Source organism: Bufo bufo, chromosome 2 (assembly GCF_905171765.1).
Source record: "Bufo bufo chromosome 2, aBufBuf1.1, whole genome shotgun sequence".
NCBI classification, from domain to species: Eukaryota; Metazoa; Chordata; class Amphibia; order Anura; family Bufonidae; genus Bufo; species Bufo bufo.
The window spans coordinates 51,782,409-51,801,934 of NC_053390.1; the positions used below are offsets into that span (position 1 = coordinate 51,782,409).

A 19,526-nucleotide genomic window follows, 5' to 3' on the forward strand; every position below is an offset into this window, starting at 1 on the left:
CATCCCTATATAGATGAGACCACATGGGCACTCCGCATAATAGATGACCACCTCTGTTTTGCAGAAAATGTGATGTATAATTTTGTATTCTCTGCCCCCACCGGAATCAACAAACTTATCTGTTCTAATCATATAGTGGCAAGCAGTGCAGCTACCATACTATATAGATTTTACCTCTGATTTTTTATTTTTTGTATTAGCAGACAATCAAAACTGTAAAGGTTGGAAGATACTTGGCAGATGAATTACAATCTTATTGTAAATATATGTAAACAAGTGTATGTAGCCCATGGTACATAGTAACATAGGCTAAAAAAAGACATTCGTCCATCCAGTTCGGCCTGTTATCCTGCAAAGTTGATCCAGAGGAAGGCAAAAAACATCATGAGGCAGAAGCCAATTTTCCTCATTTTAGGGGAATAAAATTCCTTCCCGACTCCAATCAGAATAACTCCCTGGATCAACGACCCCTCTCTAGTAGCTATAGCCTGTAATATTATTACGCTCCAGAAATACGTCCAGGCCCCTCTTGAAGTCCTTTATTGTACTCACCATCACCACCTCCTCAGGCAGAGAGTTCCATAGTCTCACTGCTCTTACCGGAAAGAATCATAGAAACATAGAAACATAGAATGTGTCGGCAGATAAGAACCATTTGGCCCATCTAGTCTGCCCAATATACTGAATACTATGGATAGCCCCCGGCCCTTATCTTATATGAAGGATGGCCTTATGCCTATCCCATGCATGCTTAAACCCCTTCACTGTATTTGCAGCTACCACTTCTGCAGGAAGGCTATTCCATGCATCCACTACTCTCTCAGTAAAGTAATACTTCCTTATATTACTTTTAAACCTTTGCCCCTCTAATTTAAAACTGTGTCCTCTTGTGGTAGTTTTTCTTCTTTTAAATATGCTCTCCTCCTTTACCGAGTTGATTCCCTTTATGTATTTAAAAGTTTCTATCATATCCCCTCTGTCTTCTATCTTCCAAGCTATACATATTAAGGTCCTTTAACCTTTCCTGGTAAGTTTTATCCTGCAATCCATGTACTAGTTTAGTAGCTCTTCTCTGAACTCTCTCTAGAGTATCTATATCCTTCTGGAGATATGGCCTCCAGTACTGCGCACAATACTCCAAGTGAGGTCTCACCAGTGTTCTGTACAGCGGCATAAGCACTTCACTCTTTCTACTGCTTATACCTCTCCCTATACATCCAAGCATTCTGCTGGCATTTCGTGCTGCTCTATTACATTGTCTTCCCACCTTTAAGTCTTCTAAAATAATTACTCCTAAATCCCTTTCCTCAGATACTGAGGTCAGGACTGTGTCAAATATTCTATATTCTGCCCTTGGGTTTTTACGCCCCAGGTGCATTATCTTGCACTTATCCACATTAAATTTCAGTTTCCAGAGTTCTGACCATTCTTCTAGTTTTCCTAAATCCTTTTCCATTTGGCGTTTCCCTCCAGGAACATCAACCCTATCACATATCTTTGTGTCATCAGCAAAAAGACAAACCTTACCATCGAGGCCTTTTGCAATATCACTTATGAAGATATTAAACAATATCGGTCCCAGTACAGATCCCTGTGGAACCCCACTGGTAACATGACCTTGTTTTGAATGTTCTCCATTGACTACAACCCTCTGTTGTCTGTCACTCAGCCACTGCCTTATCCACTCAACAATATGGGAGTCCATGCTCAATGACTTCAGTTTATTGATAAGTCTTCTATGTGGGACAGTGTCAAAAGCCTTACTAAAATCTAGATATGCGATGTCTACTGCACCTCCACCGTCTATTATTTTATTCACCCAGTCCAAAAAATGTATAAGATTTGTTTGACATGATCTCCCTGAAGTAAACCCATGTTGTTTTTCATCTTGCAATCCATGGGATTTTAGATGTTCCACAATCCTATCCTTTAATAGGGTTTCCATTAATTTGCCTACTATTGATGTCAGACTCACTGGTCTATAGTTGCTCGATTCCTCCCTACTACCTTTCTTGTGAATGGGCACGACATTTGCCAATTTCCAATCTTCTTTCCTCCAGACGCAGAGGATGTCCCCTTGTCACAGTCACAGTCCTGGGGATAAATAGATGATGGGATAGATCTCTGTACTGACCCCTGATATATTTATACATAGTTATTAGATCTCCCCTCAGTCGTCTTTTTTATAAAGTGAATAACCCTAATTTTGATAATCTTTCAGGGTACTGTAGTCCACCCATTCCAGTTATTACTTTAGTTGCCCTCCTCTGGACCCTCTCCAGCTCTGCTATGTCTGCCTTGTTCACAGGAGCCCAGACCTATACACAGCACTCCATGTGTGGTCTGACTAGTGATTTGTAAAGTGGTAGGACTATGTTCTTATCACGGGCATCTATGCCCCTTTCTGATGCAACCCATTATCTTATTGGCTTTGGCAACTGAAGTCCCCTATAATAACAACCTCATTATGATTTTCCACCTTATCTATCTCACTTAGTAGTAGATTTTCTGTGCACTTTGGTATATTACGTGGTTTATAACAAACTCCTATCAGTATTTTATTATTGTTTTTGACCCCGGGTATTTCTACCCACAGTGACTCCAAAGTGTGGGCTTTAGACAGTACTTTACATGAAGGCAAACCCTTCCTCCTCTCAGTTTTTTACAATGCAGTATCTTCCCCTTCTATAAGGTAGTCACCCTCCCCTGGTCCCTAGTTTCAACACTCCTTCAACCTTTTAGCCATTATTTTTTCTCCTAAAACAGCTGCCCCTTCCCCATTGAGGTGCAGCACATCCCTACGATAGAGCCTGTAGCCGACAGAGTAGTTGGCCCAGTTCTCCAGAAACCCAAATCCCTCCTTCCTAGACCACTTCAGCCACTTGTTTACCTTCCTAATCTCCCCCTTTCTTTTTGGTGCGGCTCGTGGCACCGGTTGTATTTCAGAAAATACAACATTTGAGGTCTTTGCCCTAAGCTTGCAACCTAAGTCCCTGAAATTATTTTAAGGACCCTCCACCTACCTCTAACATTGTCATTAGTGCCAGTGTGCACCATGACTGTAGGGTCTTCACCAGTCCCTTTCGTAATCTATCAACCCGATCCACGATATACCACTGAGGAAGGAGCGTGCAGGCTCCAAAACGCGTTTAGTGACAGATTAAATGCAATCTAGGAAAACCCCCTAATGGATTATATACAGAGGTTTACAGCCACGAACAAACCCCCCCCCCCAAAAAAAAAAAAAAAGATTGACATTTACTAAAGACAAATGGAAGGAAATATTACAAACATTCGGACTGGGTGAAGGTTTAATAGTCCTAGACTTAGTAGTGGTCTGTTAACCCAGCGGAAAGGTGAAGTTACTAACACGTGGGACACCAAACCTGGAAAGGACACCATTGCGGCTACATCGCTCGTTATATGGGGAGCTGTTCCCGTTGAAGACGTCAAGGCAGTAATGTAGCTGCTCAGCAGCGATAACACTCTAACCATACTCTATTGTAGGGATGGACAACCTGAGGCTCTCCAACTGTTGCAAAACTACAATTCCCAGCATGCCCAGACTGCCTACAGCTATCAGCCTACGGCAGGGCATGGTGGGAGTTGTAGTTTTACAACAGCTGGAGAGCCTCGGGTTGTTCGTGCCTGCTCTATTGGATATTATGTTCTGAATGAATACTCTGCTCCGAATTATATAAGGGGCATTGTAGAACTAAGCTAATGATCTAAGGGATATTATCAATTTTATTTTATTTTTACACCAAGAGAGACTATATACAAATAGAATATATTAAAGGACACTTAATGAAATAGAATATATTAAATGATATTATATTTTCAACAAATCAAGAAATAACAATTGAAGAAATCACAATGATTAATTGAAACTCATTTTTATTCTTATTTTTACAATTTTACGTTCTTTCACAATCACTGGGTTCGATAAATATTATTCCCTTGATTAGTCATGTTAAAGAAGAACTCTTTGACTCAATCATGAAGATATTTGATTTGGATATAATTATGGAGCAACAAAAAGAACACTAATTATCAATATATGTATTAGGGTCAATGAAATATTTTGCTAATTGTATCTACAGTATATTGCCTATTACTTATAATAACCAGTCTCTACCCGTTCTATCTATATATATTTTTTCTTTATATCCAATTAAAGCACTAGATTTTGATACAGTTCCGTATGACAGAGTGCGTGTTAATATAATTAATTTTTGTATACCTCTTTTTGAGAGGCTTTTAGGGTAAGCCTTTTTAACAGGGCACCTCACTCCAGAAATCACGACAAGTGAGCCACTACATATATTTATTGACTATTCCCGATCCATAATATGTTGAACTCCAGTGCCAGAAAGACAACACACCATTCAATGATCCCAGTCTTTGAGACAGATTGCCCTATTTGTACCCCTAATGATAGAGTCTCAATCTACCAGCATCTATCTGGCCTGCCCTGCCCTCCTGGTCCCATTTTTGCTGAAGATGACATTCCCCTGACTAGCAGAGGAAATGTCTTGCTGCAGCAGTCCCATCCCTGTACTGACATCCCCATCACCTGCCAACTTGGCAAACTTGTGGGGGTGTGTAAGATTAGGGCTAGCCTCCCTGGCGATCTTCCCTCTACCTTGCCTTCTAACTGTTACCCAGTTAGCTACCTCTCTTTCCTGCTCTTCCAAGCTACCACACTCCCAATCATCTACCCCAGCGAGCGTCTGTTCCTTTCCATATTGCCAAGGTATCACAGTGTTGAAAGTCACTAATGTAATTTGTTCACATTTTGCATAGAAATATGCCCCCTCAAAGGGGTTTTTCAAGGACGGCATACATTGCACAAGATGTGGACTTGACTGCATTGGCAATCATGGAGCACATATTTGCTAATGGGATTAAACAAAAACAAAAACAAGGTAAACCACACAATGCAATGAAAAAGATAAACACTGAATAAATGCAGTTCCTTTCTAATGTCCATTAATCTAAAGTCATTTAATCTTAAATCACACACTTAAGACAAAACACACTTGCAAGCTCCCAAACTCGTTTTTTCACTCTGCTTATATAGCTGCTATTTCGAAATCTAAAAAAACTGTCTGTAGAGAAAACGGAGCAGGAGAAAGACGGTGAATGCCAAGCAGCAACTGCTAGAGTTAATACAGTCCTAGGTTGCACAAATATGTGTGATAAATGTGATTCATTTATGATGTTCAGGGATGGGACTAACTCTGAGGGCCCACCCCCTTGGTCCCTACATCATGATGGCTGCTATTTATCCTGGTATCTGATGTTTATAGGCAGCTCTAAAGATGGGTGTATTCACATGTATGAATACATCCACAGTCAACATAGAAATGTGGCTACTAAATGCCATTTGCATGTTGACAAAAGGCACTTCCATTATAAATAATTACTGTGGTGAGAAGTTTGAATTTAATGTTTTTCCTCCATAGCCCATTCAGACTGATTGGACATAAGATATGAAGATGTGATCACCTAATAATATTGAATCACTGAACTTATTATATACATTTTGTCCCCAGTTCCTTGGAACTTCATCAGTGTTCCCTGAAGGTGATGGAGCCAGAAGGAAGTCCTGCCCGCAGTCTGTTGAGATTGATGGGAGATCAGGGATGTACAGCAAAAGAACTGGCAGACTTTTTACAAAACATCGGCCAGTCAAATGCTCTTCAGATCCTGAGCCCCCCGGGTGAGTGGTTGGAACTTTACTTTAGATTATTTTTTTTGTGTTGCTCCTGTATCCCACGAATACACTGCCGAGCAAAAGGATAGCAATGTTTTGAACTTTTGACTTTCAGGCTCCATATCTCACCATCCACTACAACTTCCAACGTGAGACTACCATCATCTTATAGACAATCATCTTGGCTATCTCATAAATTGGACTTGCAGCTATTTAGCATATGATTAGTTATGCAGATTCCTGTAATCTAACTACATTGTTACTGCTTTGCTCCTGATGGTGGAACAATCTTTTTTCTTTGTATACTACAAATTACAACCTGTTCTCACATTCTAATAGCTCAGTGTGTTATTAGGTTGATTCCCAAGCGAAAGGGTACTGGTTTGAATCCAGGAGCAGCCATGAATAAGATTTCCCAAGAAAAGAGAAACGGCATCATCCAGCTCATCGATAGTGGTATCTTGGCCAAGAAAATTGCCAAACTGCATCAAGTGAGCGCCATGACAGTTGGAAGAATACGAAATGAAGTCCGTCCTTCCTTTCCAAAGTCAAGAGGTGGACGTCCAGGCAAAATATCAGAGTCAACAAGTCGGCTCATCACAAGGTCTATCAGTTCTGGTGCAACAAACACGGCAGTGGAGGTGGCTCGTATGGTTCATAATAGTGAGATCACAGACGTCCATTACACGAGTCTGGAATGGTGGCCTGAAAAAAGGTGAAGAAGCCTCGACATCAATATCGTCATAAGAAGTGTCAGCTCGAGTTTGCAAAAAAGTATGAACAGTGGTATCACGGTCGGCGTGGCTATCACATACGTGACACAGAGGGAGGGAACGAGGAAGGCCCTGCCCAAGTAAGAGGGAAGGTGGTGACCCCTGACTCACCTGGCGGCTGGCACCTGGCTGCCCTGACGTCCCTAGACGGGTTCCTCACCCGTACGCCGATCACGTGCCTAAAGCCCTGGCTTTCCCTGAGCTGAGCCCTAGATAGTGAACAGGGCGATGGGAACACTAGTCCGCACCACTAGCTCTAAGGGAAAACACCAAGGGGAGGACAGACAACACAGACTCAACATATAATCCCAGGTGGGCGACAACAGGAGACAACAATAAGCCCAACAGGGATCCGGAGGGTAGCACTCTGGAACGACAACCAGGATTCACAACTCCAGTGGGTCAGTATAGATGTCCAGGCAGGAAGCTCTATAACTGGCAACTAGAGAAGTGTGAGGGGAGAATATAAGGAGGTTGGGAGTGGCAGACAAGAAACAGCTGAGGAGGAGAAGCTACGGATCCCTGAGTGAGACAAAAAGGATAGCAAGGCAAACACAGAAAACAATCACTAAGAAACAACGTGATCTTTAGATATAGATCGCGCAGCCACCCGCTGCGACTTCCTGACCCCGGGTATAACGGAGTCAGACGTGGCTCTTGATACCCTCGTGACAGTACCCCCCCTTTCACGAGGGGCCTCCGGACACTCAGGACCAGGTCTCTCCGGATGAGAGGCATGGAATGTCTGAATTAACCTGTTGGCGTTTACCTCTGACGCTGGAACCCACATTCTTTCCTCGGGACCGTAACCCCTCCAATGCACCAGATACTGAAGAGAGCGGCGGACCCGACGAGAATCAACAATTCTGGCTATTTGAAACTCCAGATTACCAGCCACAATGACAGGAGGAGGTGGCAGCGGCGATGGTTCTAGAGGTGGAACATACTTCTTGAGTAACGATTTATGGAAGACGTTATGGATCTTAAAAGTCTGAGGTAGCTCCAGGCGAAAAGCCACAGGGTTAATGACGGCTACTATTTTATAGGGACCAATGAACCTAGGACCCAGTTTCCAAGAAGGAACCTTCAACTTAATATTCCTAGTAGACAACCACACATAGTCATTCACTCCTAGGTCCGGACCTGGCGACCGTTTCTTATCGGCCATGCATTTATATTTACCACTCATCTTTTTCAAGTTAACTTGCACCTTCTGCCATACCGATGAAAGAGATGAAGAAAACCTTTCCTCTTCGGGAACCCCAGAAGACCCCCCCTCTTTGAAAGTACAAAATTGGGGATGAAAACCGTATGCACAAAGGAATGGTGACTTGCCAGTGGACTCCTGATAATGATTGGCAAACTCAGCTAACGGTAAATATGATGACCACAACTCTTGGCTTTCAGACACAAAACACCTTAAATATGTTTCTAGGTTTTGGTTGGTACGCTCAGTCTGTCCATTCGACTGAGGATGGAAAGCTGAGGAAAAGGACAAGTGAACCCCCAAACGGGAACAAAAAGCTTTCCAAAACTTAGAAATAAACTGGGTTCCCCGATCCGAAACCACATCGGAAGGGACCCCGTGAAGCTTCACGATTTCACTGATAAACACCTGAGCGAGAGTTTTAGCATTAGGAAGTGCGGGTAGCGCAATAAAGTGTACCATTTTGCTAAACCTGTCTACTACTACCAAGATAACTGTTTTACCCGCCGACAACGGTAAGTCAGTGATGAAATCCATTGACAGATGTGTCCATGGCCTATTGGGGATGAAAAGTGGCAATAAAGACCCTGCTGGACGTGTATGAGAGACTTTCGCGCGTGCACAAGTAGAACAAGTAGACACGAAATCCATTACATCCTGACGCAACCTTGGCCACCAAAAACGACGAGATAAAAGCTCCAAGGTTGCTTTACTACCCGGGTGTCCAGCAAGTGCCGAATTATGATGTTCTTTTAATAATTCAAGACGCAGGTTTAACGGTACAAACAATTTCTCTGAGGGGCAAGAGGCCGGGGCGTCCCCCTGAGCCTCTAACACCTTTCCCTCTAGAACAGAGTGTACAGCAGAGACAACCACTCCTCTTTGTAAAATAGGTACCGGATCACAAACATTACCCCCTCCAGGGAAACTACGAGATAATGCGTCTGCCTTGGTATTTTTTGCCCCAGGACGATAGGTGATTACAAAGTTAAATCTGGTAAAGAATAGCGACCACCTAGCTTGTCTAGGGGTGAGACGCTTAGCCGATTCTAGGTACAGAAGGTTCTTGTGATCCGTAATCACCGTGACGGGGTGGATTGCCCCCTCTAAGAAGTGACGCCACTCTTCAAGCGCCAGTTTAATCGCCAACAGTTCCCTATTTCCAATATCATAATTCTTCTCCGCAGAAGATAATTTTTTGGAAAAGAAAGCGCAAGGACGCCATTTGCCAGGAGACGGACCCTGAGACAATACAGCTCCCACTCCCACCTCTGACGCATCTACCTCGAGGGGGGTCTCATACATCGCCAGTGCATCCTTAACCCTTTCAGATAACCCAGAGCAGAACTGACTCCTGAGAGCCGGGTCGTTCCACTGAGTATCCGTAGCCCACCTACGGAACTCTGAGCAATATTCCTCTGCTGACCGATCTCCCTGTAGGAGTCTTCGTAACTTCGACTCAGCCAGGGCGACTCGGTCAGGGTCATCATATATGAGACCCAAAGCTCCAAAAAATCCCTCCACTGACCGAAGAGCCTGAGAACCAGGGGGTAACGAGAACGCCCAGGATTGCGGATCCCCCTGAAGCAGGGAAATTACAATCCCTACCCGCTGTTCTTCATGACCTGAGGAGTAAGGGCGCAACTTAAAATATAATTTGCAGGACTCACGGAACGTCGCAAATTTGTCCCTTCCCCCAGAAAATCTGTCGGGAAGAGCAACCTTGGGTTCTGTGACAACCTGGTTACCCATAGCAACCGCTGAGGGTGCGGTCTGCTGCATTTGCTGCTGTTGTTGGAGAACAGACGCCTTCAATCCTGCCACCTCCAAAGACAGGCTTTGAAGCTGTTCTGCCAAGGCATCAATAGGATCCATATTGGATTCTAAGTAGAGGAAAAAAAACAACTAATAAAAAATTATATAATTTTTTTTTCTTTTTCTTTTATTTTTTTTCTCAAAAAGTAATGGCCAGTTATAATATCACGGTCGGCGTGGCTATCACATACGTGACACAGAGGGAGGGAACGAGGAAGGCCCTGCCCAAGTGAGAGGGAAGGTGGTGACCCCTGACTCACCTGGCGGGTGGCACCTGGCTGCCCTGACGTCCCTAGACGGGTTCCTCACCCGTACGCCGATCACGTGCCTAAAGCCCTGGCTTTCCCTGAGCTGAGCCCTAGATAGTGAACAGGGCGATGGGAACACTAGTCCGCACCACTAGCTCTAAGGGAAAACACCAAGGGGAGGACAGACAACACAGACTCAACATATAATCCCAGGTGGGCGACAACAGGAGACAACCATAAGCCCAACAGGGATCCGGAGGGTAGCACTCTGGAACGACAACCAGGATTCACAACTCCAGTGGGTCAGTATAGATGTCCAGGCAGGAAGCTCTATAACTGGCAACTAGAGAAGTGTGAGGGGAGAATATAAGGAGGTTGGGAGTGGCAGACAAGAAACAGCTGAGGAGGAGAAGCTACGGATCCCTGAGTGAGACAAAAAGGATAGCAAGGCAAACACAGAAAACAATCACTAAGAAACAACGTGATCTTTAGATATAGAGCGCGCAGCCACCCGCTGCGACTTCCTGACCCCGGGTATAACGGAGTCAGACGTGGCTCTTGATACCCTCGTGACAAGTGGACAGTAGAATATTGGAAACTGGTGATTTGGAGCGATGAGATGGGCTCTGATGAGTGCAAATGGGTCTGGAAGAAACTATGGGTATGAAAAGGACGACATAGTGTTCCAGCAGGACAACGACCTGAGCCATATGTCGAAATTTGTGAAGAAATGGTTCAATGGCAATGAAGTAGAGGTGCTGGATTGGCCTTGCAGCTATTTAGCATATGATTAGTTATGGAGATTCCTGTCATGTAACTACACCTAGATTGGCCCCCTGTCATGGTCTTACCTTCTTGCTGTTCTCCCTCGTTTGACATGTGCTGGCGGCCATCTTTGTTTCTGGGGTTCTTGTAGCCTTCCACCCCGCGGCTCCTCCTTCCCTCTGGGAGGAGCTGGATGCCTAGCTCATATATATAGGAGGTCTGTGGCGTCAGTTCCTTGCTTGGTCCTCCTGTGTTCACATGCTTCTAAGACTGCTGCTGCTTCTGGTTCCTAATCCTGGCTTCGTCTGACTACCCTGCTGGTCCCTGATCCTGGCTTCGTCTGACTACCCTTCCGGTTTCCTGACCTCTGGCTACGCAAAGACTCTGCTTCGGTTTCACCATCCGTTTGGACTTTTGCTTTATAGCTTGATTTGCAATAAAGCCTTCTTATTTTCACTTATCTCTTGTTGTACGTCTGGTTCATGGTTCCGTGACATTAGGACCAAGCCATGAATTCTGACGGTACAGGGCCATCCTCGCTACCCACGCTGGTTGCCAGACTTGATCAGCAGGATCACCTGTTGGGTCGGTTCGCTGTGGCGTTGCAAACCCTGCTTGAACGCACGGCTCATTTCGCTCCTACTGCCGCTCCGGTTGTTGCGCCAGAGTCTACCCCGACACCTGTTGTTGCGCCTGCGGTGTTTCGGGGTATGTCCGGTTCTGCCCCTCTTCCACAGCGCTTTGGGGGAGAGCCAACCCAGTGCCGAGGTTTCCTTAACCAGGTGGGCATTTATTTCGAGTTGCTGCCACATGCCTTTCCTACTGAGAGATCAAAGGTGGGCTTCTTGATCTCGCTGCTCGCAGACAAGGCCTTGGCCTGGGCCAGCCCTTTATGGGAGAACAACGATCCGGTGGTTGCCGAGTTTTCCGGTTTCATTGCTTCTCTTCGGAAGGTATTCGATGTGCCGGCTCGTGCTGCCTCTGCTGCGAAGCTCCTTATGTCCATCAGACAGGGTTCACGATCCGTAGCCGAATACGCCATTGAGTTTCGTACCCTGGCAGCAGAGGTGGGCTGGAGTAATGAGGCTCTGGTCGCTGCTTTCTCTCATGGTCTCTCGGATGCCTTGAAGGATGAGGTTGCAGCTAAGGACCTACCAGTGGAGCTCGAGGCTCTTATTTCTTTCCTGATTTTGATTGACACCAGACTCAGGGAGAGACCTTCCTTTAAGGAGAGCCTGCGGAGGTCTTCTAACAGATTGGCGCCTACGTTTGGCATGTCCGAACCGTCCGGGAAACGCTCGTACCTGAGATCCTGTCGGGGGCAGATCTTGGGTGGAGTCTCCTCGTCCCCGGTTTCCCGTGTTGACAATAAGTATTCGATAAGGTGCGTGCGGTTGCCCTACCTCCGCACCGCCCATACGATTGTGCCATAGAGTTACAATCTGGTGCCGTTCCTCCCCGTGGCAAGGTCTATCCACTGTCGGTAGCGAAGAATGAGGCCATGGAGGAGTACGTGAGGGAGGCGCTTTCACGCGGACACATTCGCAAATCCTCGTCCCCGGCAGGGGCTGGATTTTTCTTTGTGAAAAAGAAGGGCGGTGAGTTGAGGCCTTGCATCGATTACAGGGGTCTCAATCGCATCACGATCAAGAACGCTTACCCGATACCCTTGATTTCCGAGCTGTTCGATCGCCTTAAAGGGGCCACGGTCTTTACCAAACTCGACCTGAGGGCGGCATATAACCTGGTAAGGATCAAGGCGGGCGATGAGTGGAAGACCGCGTTTAACACCAGGACCGGTCATTATGAATCCTTGGTTATGCCCTTTGGGTTGTGCAATGCGCCCTCAGTCTTTCAGGAATTCATCAACGATGTTTTCCGTGACCTGTTGCAGCAGTGTGTGGTGGTCTATTTGGATGACATCTTGGTATATTCTGAATCCATGGAGGCCCACATTCTGGATGTCAGACGAGTGTTGCAACGGTTACGAGAGAACAAGCTGTTCGGTAAGCTTGAGAAATGCGAATTTCACCGATCCCAGGTAACCTTCTTAGGGTACATCATTTCCGCTGAGGGGTTCTCCATGGATCCTGAGAAGGTTTCGGCTGTCTTACAGTGGCCCCAGCCCAGTGGTCTTCGTTCCCTGCAGCGCTTTTTGGGCTTCGCCAATTATTATCGGAAGTTCATCAAGGACTTTTCCATGCTGGCCAAGCCTCTCACGGATCTGACCAGGAAGGGCAGTAATTCCCAGGTCTGGCCGCTCGAGGCCATCCGAGCTTTTGAGACCCTAAAATCCGCCTTTGTGTCGGCTCCCATTCTGTCGCATCCCAACCCTGGGTTGCCCTTTGTCCTCGAGGTGGACGCGTCTGAGACGGGAGTAGGCGCCCTTCTGTCTCAGCGTAGAACACCAGAGGGTCCTCTGCTTCCTTGTGGGTTTTACTCCCGGAAACTGTCTCCCGCGGAGTGCAACTATCAGATTGGTGACAGGGAGTTATTGGCCATCGTGCAGGCCCTTAAAGAATGGAGGCACTTGCTCGAGGGTTCGGTGGTTCCGGTTCTCATCCTGACGGACCACAAGAATCTGACCTACCTTTCTGAGGCCAAGAGATTGACACCACGTAAGGCCAGATGGGCTCTGTTCTTGTCACGTTTTAATTACGTGGTCTCCTACCTACCCGGTTCCAAGAACATCAGGGCGGATGCCTTATCACGGCAGTACTCCGAGCTGTCCAGGGAGGAGTCGATTCCGATTTCGGTCATACCTCCGAATCAGATCTTGGCCGCCATTCGCACCAGCCTGACCTCTCCTCTGGGTGAGCAGATTTTGGCGGCTCAATCTGGTGCTCCCTCTGGGAGACCCAACGGCAGATGTTTTGTGCCTGAGGAGTTGCGCACTCGGTTGTTGCGAACCTACCATAACTCCAAGACCGCGGGGCATCCTGGAAAGAATCAGCTGTCCTGGGCTGTTTCACGTCTGTTCTGGTGGCCTTCCCTACGTTCCGACATCGCCGCATATGTAGCGGCATGCTCCGTTTGTGCCCAGAGTAAGTCCCCTCGGCACCTTCCGTTGGGGCTTCTGCAACCCATAGCTACCGGGGAGCGCCCATGGTCACACCTGGGGATGGATTTCATTGTGGACCTCCCTGCATCCCGAGGCCATACGGTCATTCTCATGATTGTGGATCGGTTTTCCAAAATGTGCCACTGTGTTCCTCTCAAGAAGTTACCCTCTGCACAAGAGTTGGCCACGATTTTTGCCAGGGAGGTCTTCCGGTTGCACGGTTTGCCCAAGGAGATTGTGTCGGATCGGGGGAGTCAGTTTGTGTCCAGGTTCTGGCGCGCCTTTTGCTCCCAGTTGGGGATTCATCTCTCCTTCTCCTCGGCCTACCACCCTCAGTCCAATGGGGCCGCAGAACGATCCAATCAGGCCTTGGAGCAATTCCTTCGTTGCTATGTCTCCGATCACCAAGACAATTGGGTTGACCTCCTGCCTTGGGCTGAGTTTGCCAGGAACACGGCGGTGAACTCTTCCTCTGGGACGTCTCCCTTCTTGGCCAATTATGGGTTCCAACCTGCCGTCTTACCGGAGGTATTTTCTCCCCAGGATATTCCTGCTGTGGAGGATCACCTTTCCGTCCTACGTGCTTCTTGGGTACAGATCCAGAGGTCCCTTGAGGTCTCTGCGCAGCGCCAGAAACTCCAGGCTGATCACAGACGAGCGCCTGCTCCTTCCTACCAGGTCGGAGACCGTGTATGGTTGTCCACCCGCAACCTCAACCTTCGAGTGCCCACTCCCAAGTTGGCTCCTCGCTTTGTTGGTCCCTTCCGAGTGCTTCGCAGGGTAAACCCGGTAGCCTATGCCCTTGCGCTTCCTCCTGGCATGCGGATCTCCAACGTGTTTCATGTCTCCCTGTTGAAGCCACTGGTGTGTAATCGTTTCACTTCCTCGGTTCCTCGGCCTCGTCCGGTCCAAGTGGGCAATCGTGAGGAGTATGAGGTGAGCAATATCCTGGACTCACGCCTGGTCCGCGGTCGGGTGCAGTTTTTGGTCCATTGGCGTGGTTATGGTCCAGAGGAGCGTTCCTGGGTTCCCTCCGCAGATGTCCATGCTCCTGCCTTGCTCCGAGCCTTCCACGCACGCTTCCCTCAGAAACCGTTTTTTTGCTCCGCGGAGGAGGGGCCCTTGAGGGGGAGGTACTGTCATGGTCTTACCTTCTTGCTGTTCTCCCTCGTTTGACATGTGCTGGCGGCCATCTTGGTTTCTGGGGTTCTTGTAGCCTTCCACCCCGCGGCTCCTCCTTCCCTCTGGGAGGAGCTGGATGCCTAGCTCATATATATAGGAGGTCTGTGGCGTCAGTTCCTTGCTTGGTCCTCCTGTGTTCACATGCTTCTAAGACTGCTGCTGCTTCTGGTTCCTAATCCTGGCTTCGTCTGACTACCCTGCTGGTCCCTGATCCTGGCTTCGTCTGACTACCCTTCCGGTTTCCTGACCTCTGGCTACGCAAAGACTCTGCTTCGGTTTCACCATCCGTTTGGACTTTTGCTTTATAGCTTGATTTGCAATAAAGCCTTCTTATTTTCACTTATCTCTTGTTGTACGTCTGGTTCATGGTTCCGTGACACCCCCACAGTCCCGAGACCTCAACCCAATCGAACACTTATGGTTAGAGTTGAAGAAAAAGCTGTATTCGTACTCAAGTGAGTCGACCAGTATGCACCAACATTGGGAACGTGCAGCAGAGACCTGGGAACAGATTTTGTTGAGACATGCTTGAATCTGATCGAGAGCATGCCCAGAAGGATTCAGGCAGTGTTGAAAGCCAATGGTGGATTTACAAAATAATAAAAATTTAAATTTAGAATTTTAGGAGCAAAACAGTAATAATGCAGTTATATGACAATAATCTGCATAACTATCATATGCTAAATACAGTAGCTGCAAGTCCAATTTATGTATGAGATAGCCAAGATGATTGTCTATAAAACGATGGTAGTCTCAAGTTCTATAAACAAAAGACCCAAAATGGCCCAGGATGTATCAAGCTAATAAAGATTAATAGCCAAGGGCTATATGGATCCTGTTTGTGGCCTAACTTTAAAAATATAACTTTTATTAAATAATTTAAAAAGTTACCCTATGATGGATACACACGGGAAATATGCAATGTCCTTAGGCATGTCTTACAATCAAAGACTTACAATCAGTCCTAAGTCCTTATTCAAATATAACATACCGCAGGGGTGCCAATCTTAAAGATCACCTGGTTCATAGCCTCCTCCAGGAGAACAGCACTACTCATGGAGCAAGTAAGGACAGAGCCAGAGGTTCTACACCATGTGGTGATTGCTCCTTTTGCAAGTATATTCCAAGAATTCGAAATTTCATTAATCCTACTGATGAGAAAAGATATGAGATCAGACAATTAATAACCCGCAAAACCCATGGAGCTGCCTGCTCCTGCCCCAAACTTTATGTAGGCAACACAAGAACTAAGGCGTTGAATTTCCAGACATATAAGTGCTATTAAAACTAATAAGGATACAGCTGTCTCTCGACACATTAAATATAATCCAAATACATTGTGGTTTTGGGGCATAGAAAAAATACAGTTGGGCAAGAGGGAGGAAATTTGGACAAAAAGTTGCTACAAAGTGAAGTCCGGTGAATATACAGACTTAATATGATGAGCCCCACTGACCTTAATGAAGTTTTTTTCCTTTTCTGCCTTCATCTAAAATAATGACAAAAAAAAAAATTGGGCGAAAAATGAACGACAAGTAAATAAAAGCCAATAATTATTTCTGTTTCGCCCCATCTTTGTAGATGGCACTAACCTAACAATATAACAAAATAACAAAGACAGGTGCACTCTGCAGTCTCACTAAACCCTCAAACTGATTTTAAAATTGAGAGATTAGTCAACATGTCCTGCCTACGGTGTAGAACATGTCTAAGCCCGGGCACCACGCCAAGGTTTCTCAAGTAGCCCGGGACCTAACACTCTCCTACCTGAGCCGTATGGGCAATACCAGGAGCCAGTGGGCAAATTACAGGAGCATAATGCCGACTCACAAACAGCTCACCAGTTACCTCCAGCATGTGGCCATGCTTGCAATGGGAGGAGGGAGGAGTCTGCGAGTCCCACTCAAGACTGGCTGATATGTCCCAGGCCTAACAGGTGCACCTAAATGTGGCCTGTAGATAGAAAACAGGCACATTTAAATTGGAGTTTATACACCTCCAGGAATCTATATACAGTACAGACCAAAAGTTTGGACACACCTTCTCATTCAAAGAGTTTTCTTTATTTTCATGACTATGAAAATTGTAGATTCACACTGAAGGCATCAAAACTATGAATTAACACATGTGGAATTATATACATAACAAACAAGTGTGAAACAACTGAAAATATGTCATATTCTAGGTTCTTCAAAGTAGCCACCTTTTGCTTTGATTACTGCTTTGCACACTTTTGGCATTCTCTTGATGAGCTTCAAGAGGTAGTCCCCTGAAATGGTTTTCACTTCACAGGTGTGCCCTGTCAGGTTTAATAAGTGGGATTTCTTGCCTTATAAATGGGGTTGGGACCATCAGTGGCATTGAGGAGAAGTCAGGTGGATACACAGCAGATAGTCCTACTGAATAGACTGTAAGAATTTGTATTATGGCAAGAAAAAAGCAGCTAAGTAAAGAAAAACGAGTGGCCATCATTACTTTAAGAAATGAAGGTCAGTCAGTCAGCCGAAAAATTGGGAAAACTTTGTAAGTAAGGGCTATTTGACCATGAAGGAGAGTGATGGGGTGCTGCGCCAGATGACCTGGCCTCCACAGTCACCGGACCTGAACCCAATCGAGATGGTTTGGGGTGAGCTGGACCGCAGAGTGAAGGCAAAAGGGCCAACAAGTGCTAAGCATCTCTGGGAACTCCTTCAAGACTGTTGGAAGACCATTTCAGGGGACTACCTCTTGAAGCTCATCAAGAGAATGCCAAGAGTGTGCAAAGCAGTAATCAAAGCAAAAGGTGGCTACTTTGAAGAACCTAGAATATGACATATTTTCAGTTGTTTCACACTTGTTTGTTATGTATATAATTCCACATGTGTTAATTCATAGTTTTGATGCCTTCATAGTCATGAAAATAAAGAAAACTCTTTGAATGAGAAGGTGTGTCCAAACTTTTGGTCTGTACTGTATACAAACTTTAGTTTGTATATAATGGCACTAACCTAGTAAGATATGTCCCGGATATTACTGCAGTGACAGAAAATTCAAAAGAGAATAAGACCACTGTAAATGTACTTATAAATTGGACTGGAACCAGGCCCGTCCAGTATCCATACAGTAATTTTTTTTTTACTCATATGCATAATAATATGCAGTACAAAAAATATGCAGCACAAGAATATTAAAAATATGCTGTACTATGAATGTGATGTACTAAAATATGTTGTATTAAAAATGTGCTAAAAATATATTGTAAAATATGCTGTATTAAAAATATGCAGTACTAAAAATATGCTGTATTAAAAAAATATATATCTTAGAATGTATAATCTATGAGACCTATTGGGTATAAATATGTGGCACAAAAATATACTGTACTAAAAATATGCTGTAAAATATGCTGTACTATGAGACCTATTGGGTATATAGAGAGATATAAAAGATATGTAAATCTGAATACAGATGTAGGAATAAGTGACAGTAATATATGTCCCAGATATATGTAATAATATGCGGTACTATGTCCCAGACATATGCAAGAACGTGCAGTACTATAAGGTACTATAAGGTATTCCTGGTATAAGTCCTGCAAAAAGATCAAAGTCCCAATACATGAGCAGTTTTGACCAGCAGGGATATCCAGCTACAGTCTGAGCGCACGCGTATAGAGCAGAACGGATCCTCTCACCTTCATTTGCCATACGTTCCTTTTCTCCGATTGGACACCAGTGATTAACGCTTGTGCTGCCAGTAGCTCCTATACCCCTGAGGACACCGTGTAAGCGGTGAAACATGTCGGGGGAGCTCTGTTTTTCTTTGTAAATCCGCAAGCCATCTCAGTTATCAGGACTAGCGGAGCGCGCTGCAGGCGCTCCGAATATCTGGTCCAGGCAGGGCAAACAATATGATGGTTTCCGACCCCTTGTCAAAGGAAGGATAGGGACAATGGGCGCCATGTCAAATTTTTGACACCCATGAGGTACTAGAGCAGGAGAGATCCCAGCAAATAACTTAATTTTTCAAACTACAGCTAGTGGTGTAGTGATGGTTTTGACTCCACATGTGTTTCATAGAATTGATTAACATTAGACCATAACAATGAAAAATCTAATTTTTTTCAAAAATACGTTGCTTTAGCCCCACATTTTACATTTTCGCAAGTGTTAAAAGGAGAAAAAACACATCATTTTTTAAACAATTTCTCCTGAGTACAGAAATATCCCAAATGTGGTCATAAACTGCTGTGGGATGTGTTTTTTTGCAGGTCAAACTGTAGTTTTTATTGATACCATTTTGGATACCTTTGGCTTTTTGATCTCTTTTTGTTTCACTTTTTGGGAGGTGAGGTGGGCAAATATTGCAATTCTGTCAGTGTTTTTTTAAATTTTTTATGGGGTTCACCATGTGGTATATATGATATTTTATTCTGTAGGTTGCTACGACTATAGTGAAACAAAATTTGTATAGTTTTTGCATGTTTTGCTAAATCACTTTTTATAAAAAAATCTGTTGCATCACCCTATACTAACATCCATAACATTTTTACTTTTCTGTCAAAGTAATTGTGGAAGGGCATGTTTTTTTTTTTTTTTTAGGACGGGCTGTAGTTTTTATTGGAATCATTTTGGGGGTACATATGACTTTTTAATCACTTTTTATTTATATTTTAGGAGGTGCGGTGGGCAAAAATTGCAATATTTTTGTATTTTTATTTTATTTTTTTATGCAGTTTTCCATATGGTATATATGATATGATAACTTTATTCTGTGG

General features: G+C 45.0%; 1 protein-coding gene across 3 annotated transcripts in view; it reads left to right on the forward strand.

Annotated features, from left to right (window-relative positions):
- The window catches only part of MALT1 (MALT1 paracaspase), a 223,675-nt gene that overhangs the window by 141,243 nt on the left and 62,906 nt on the right, over positions 1 to 19,526 (forward strand). For all 3 annotated transcript variants that reach the window (XM_040421076.1, XM_040421073.1, XM_040421074.1), the window contains one exon: positions 5,559 to 5,725. In XM_040421076.1, coding sequence (XP_040277010.1) covers positions 5,593 to 5,725 — 133 coding nt within the window. In that variant the 5' untranslated portion in view covers positions 5,559 to 5,592. The remainder of the gene's footprint in view (positions 1 to 5,558; positions 5,726 to 19,526) is intronic.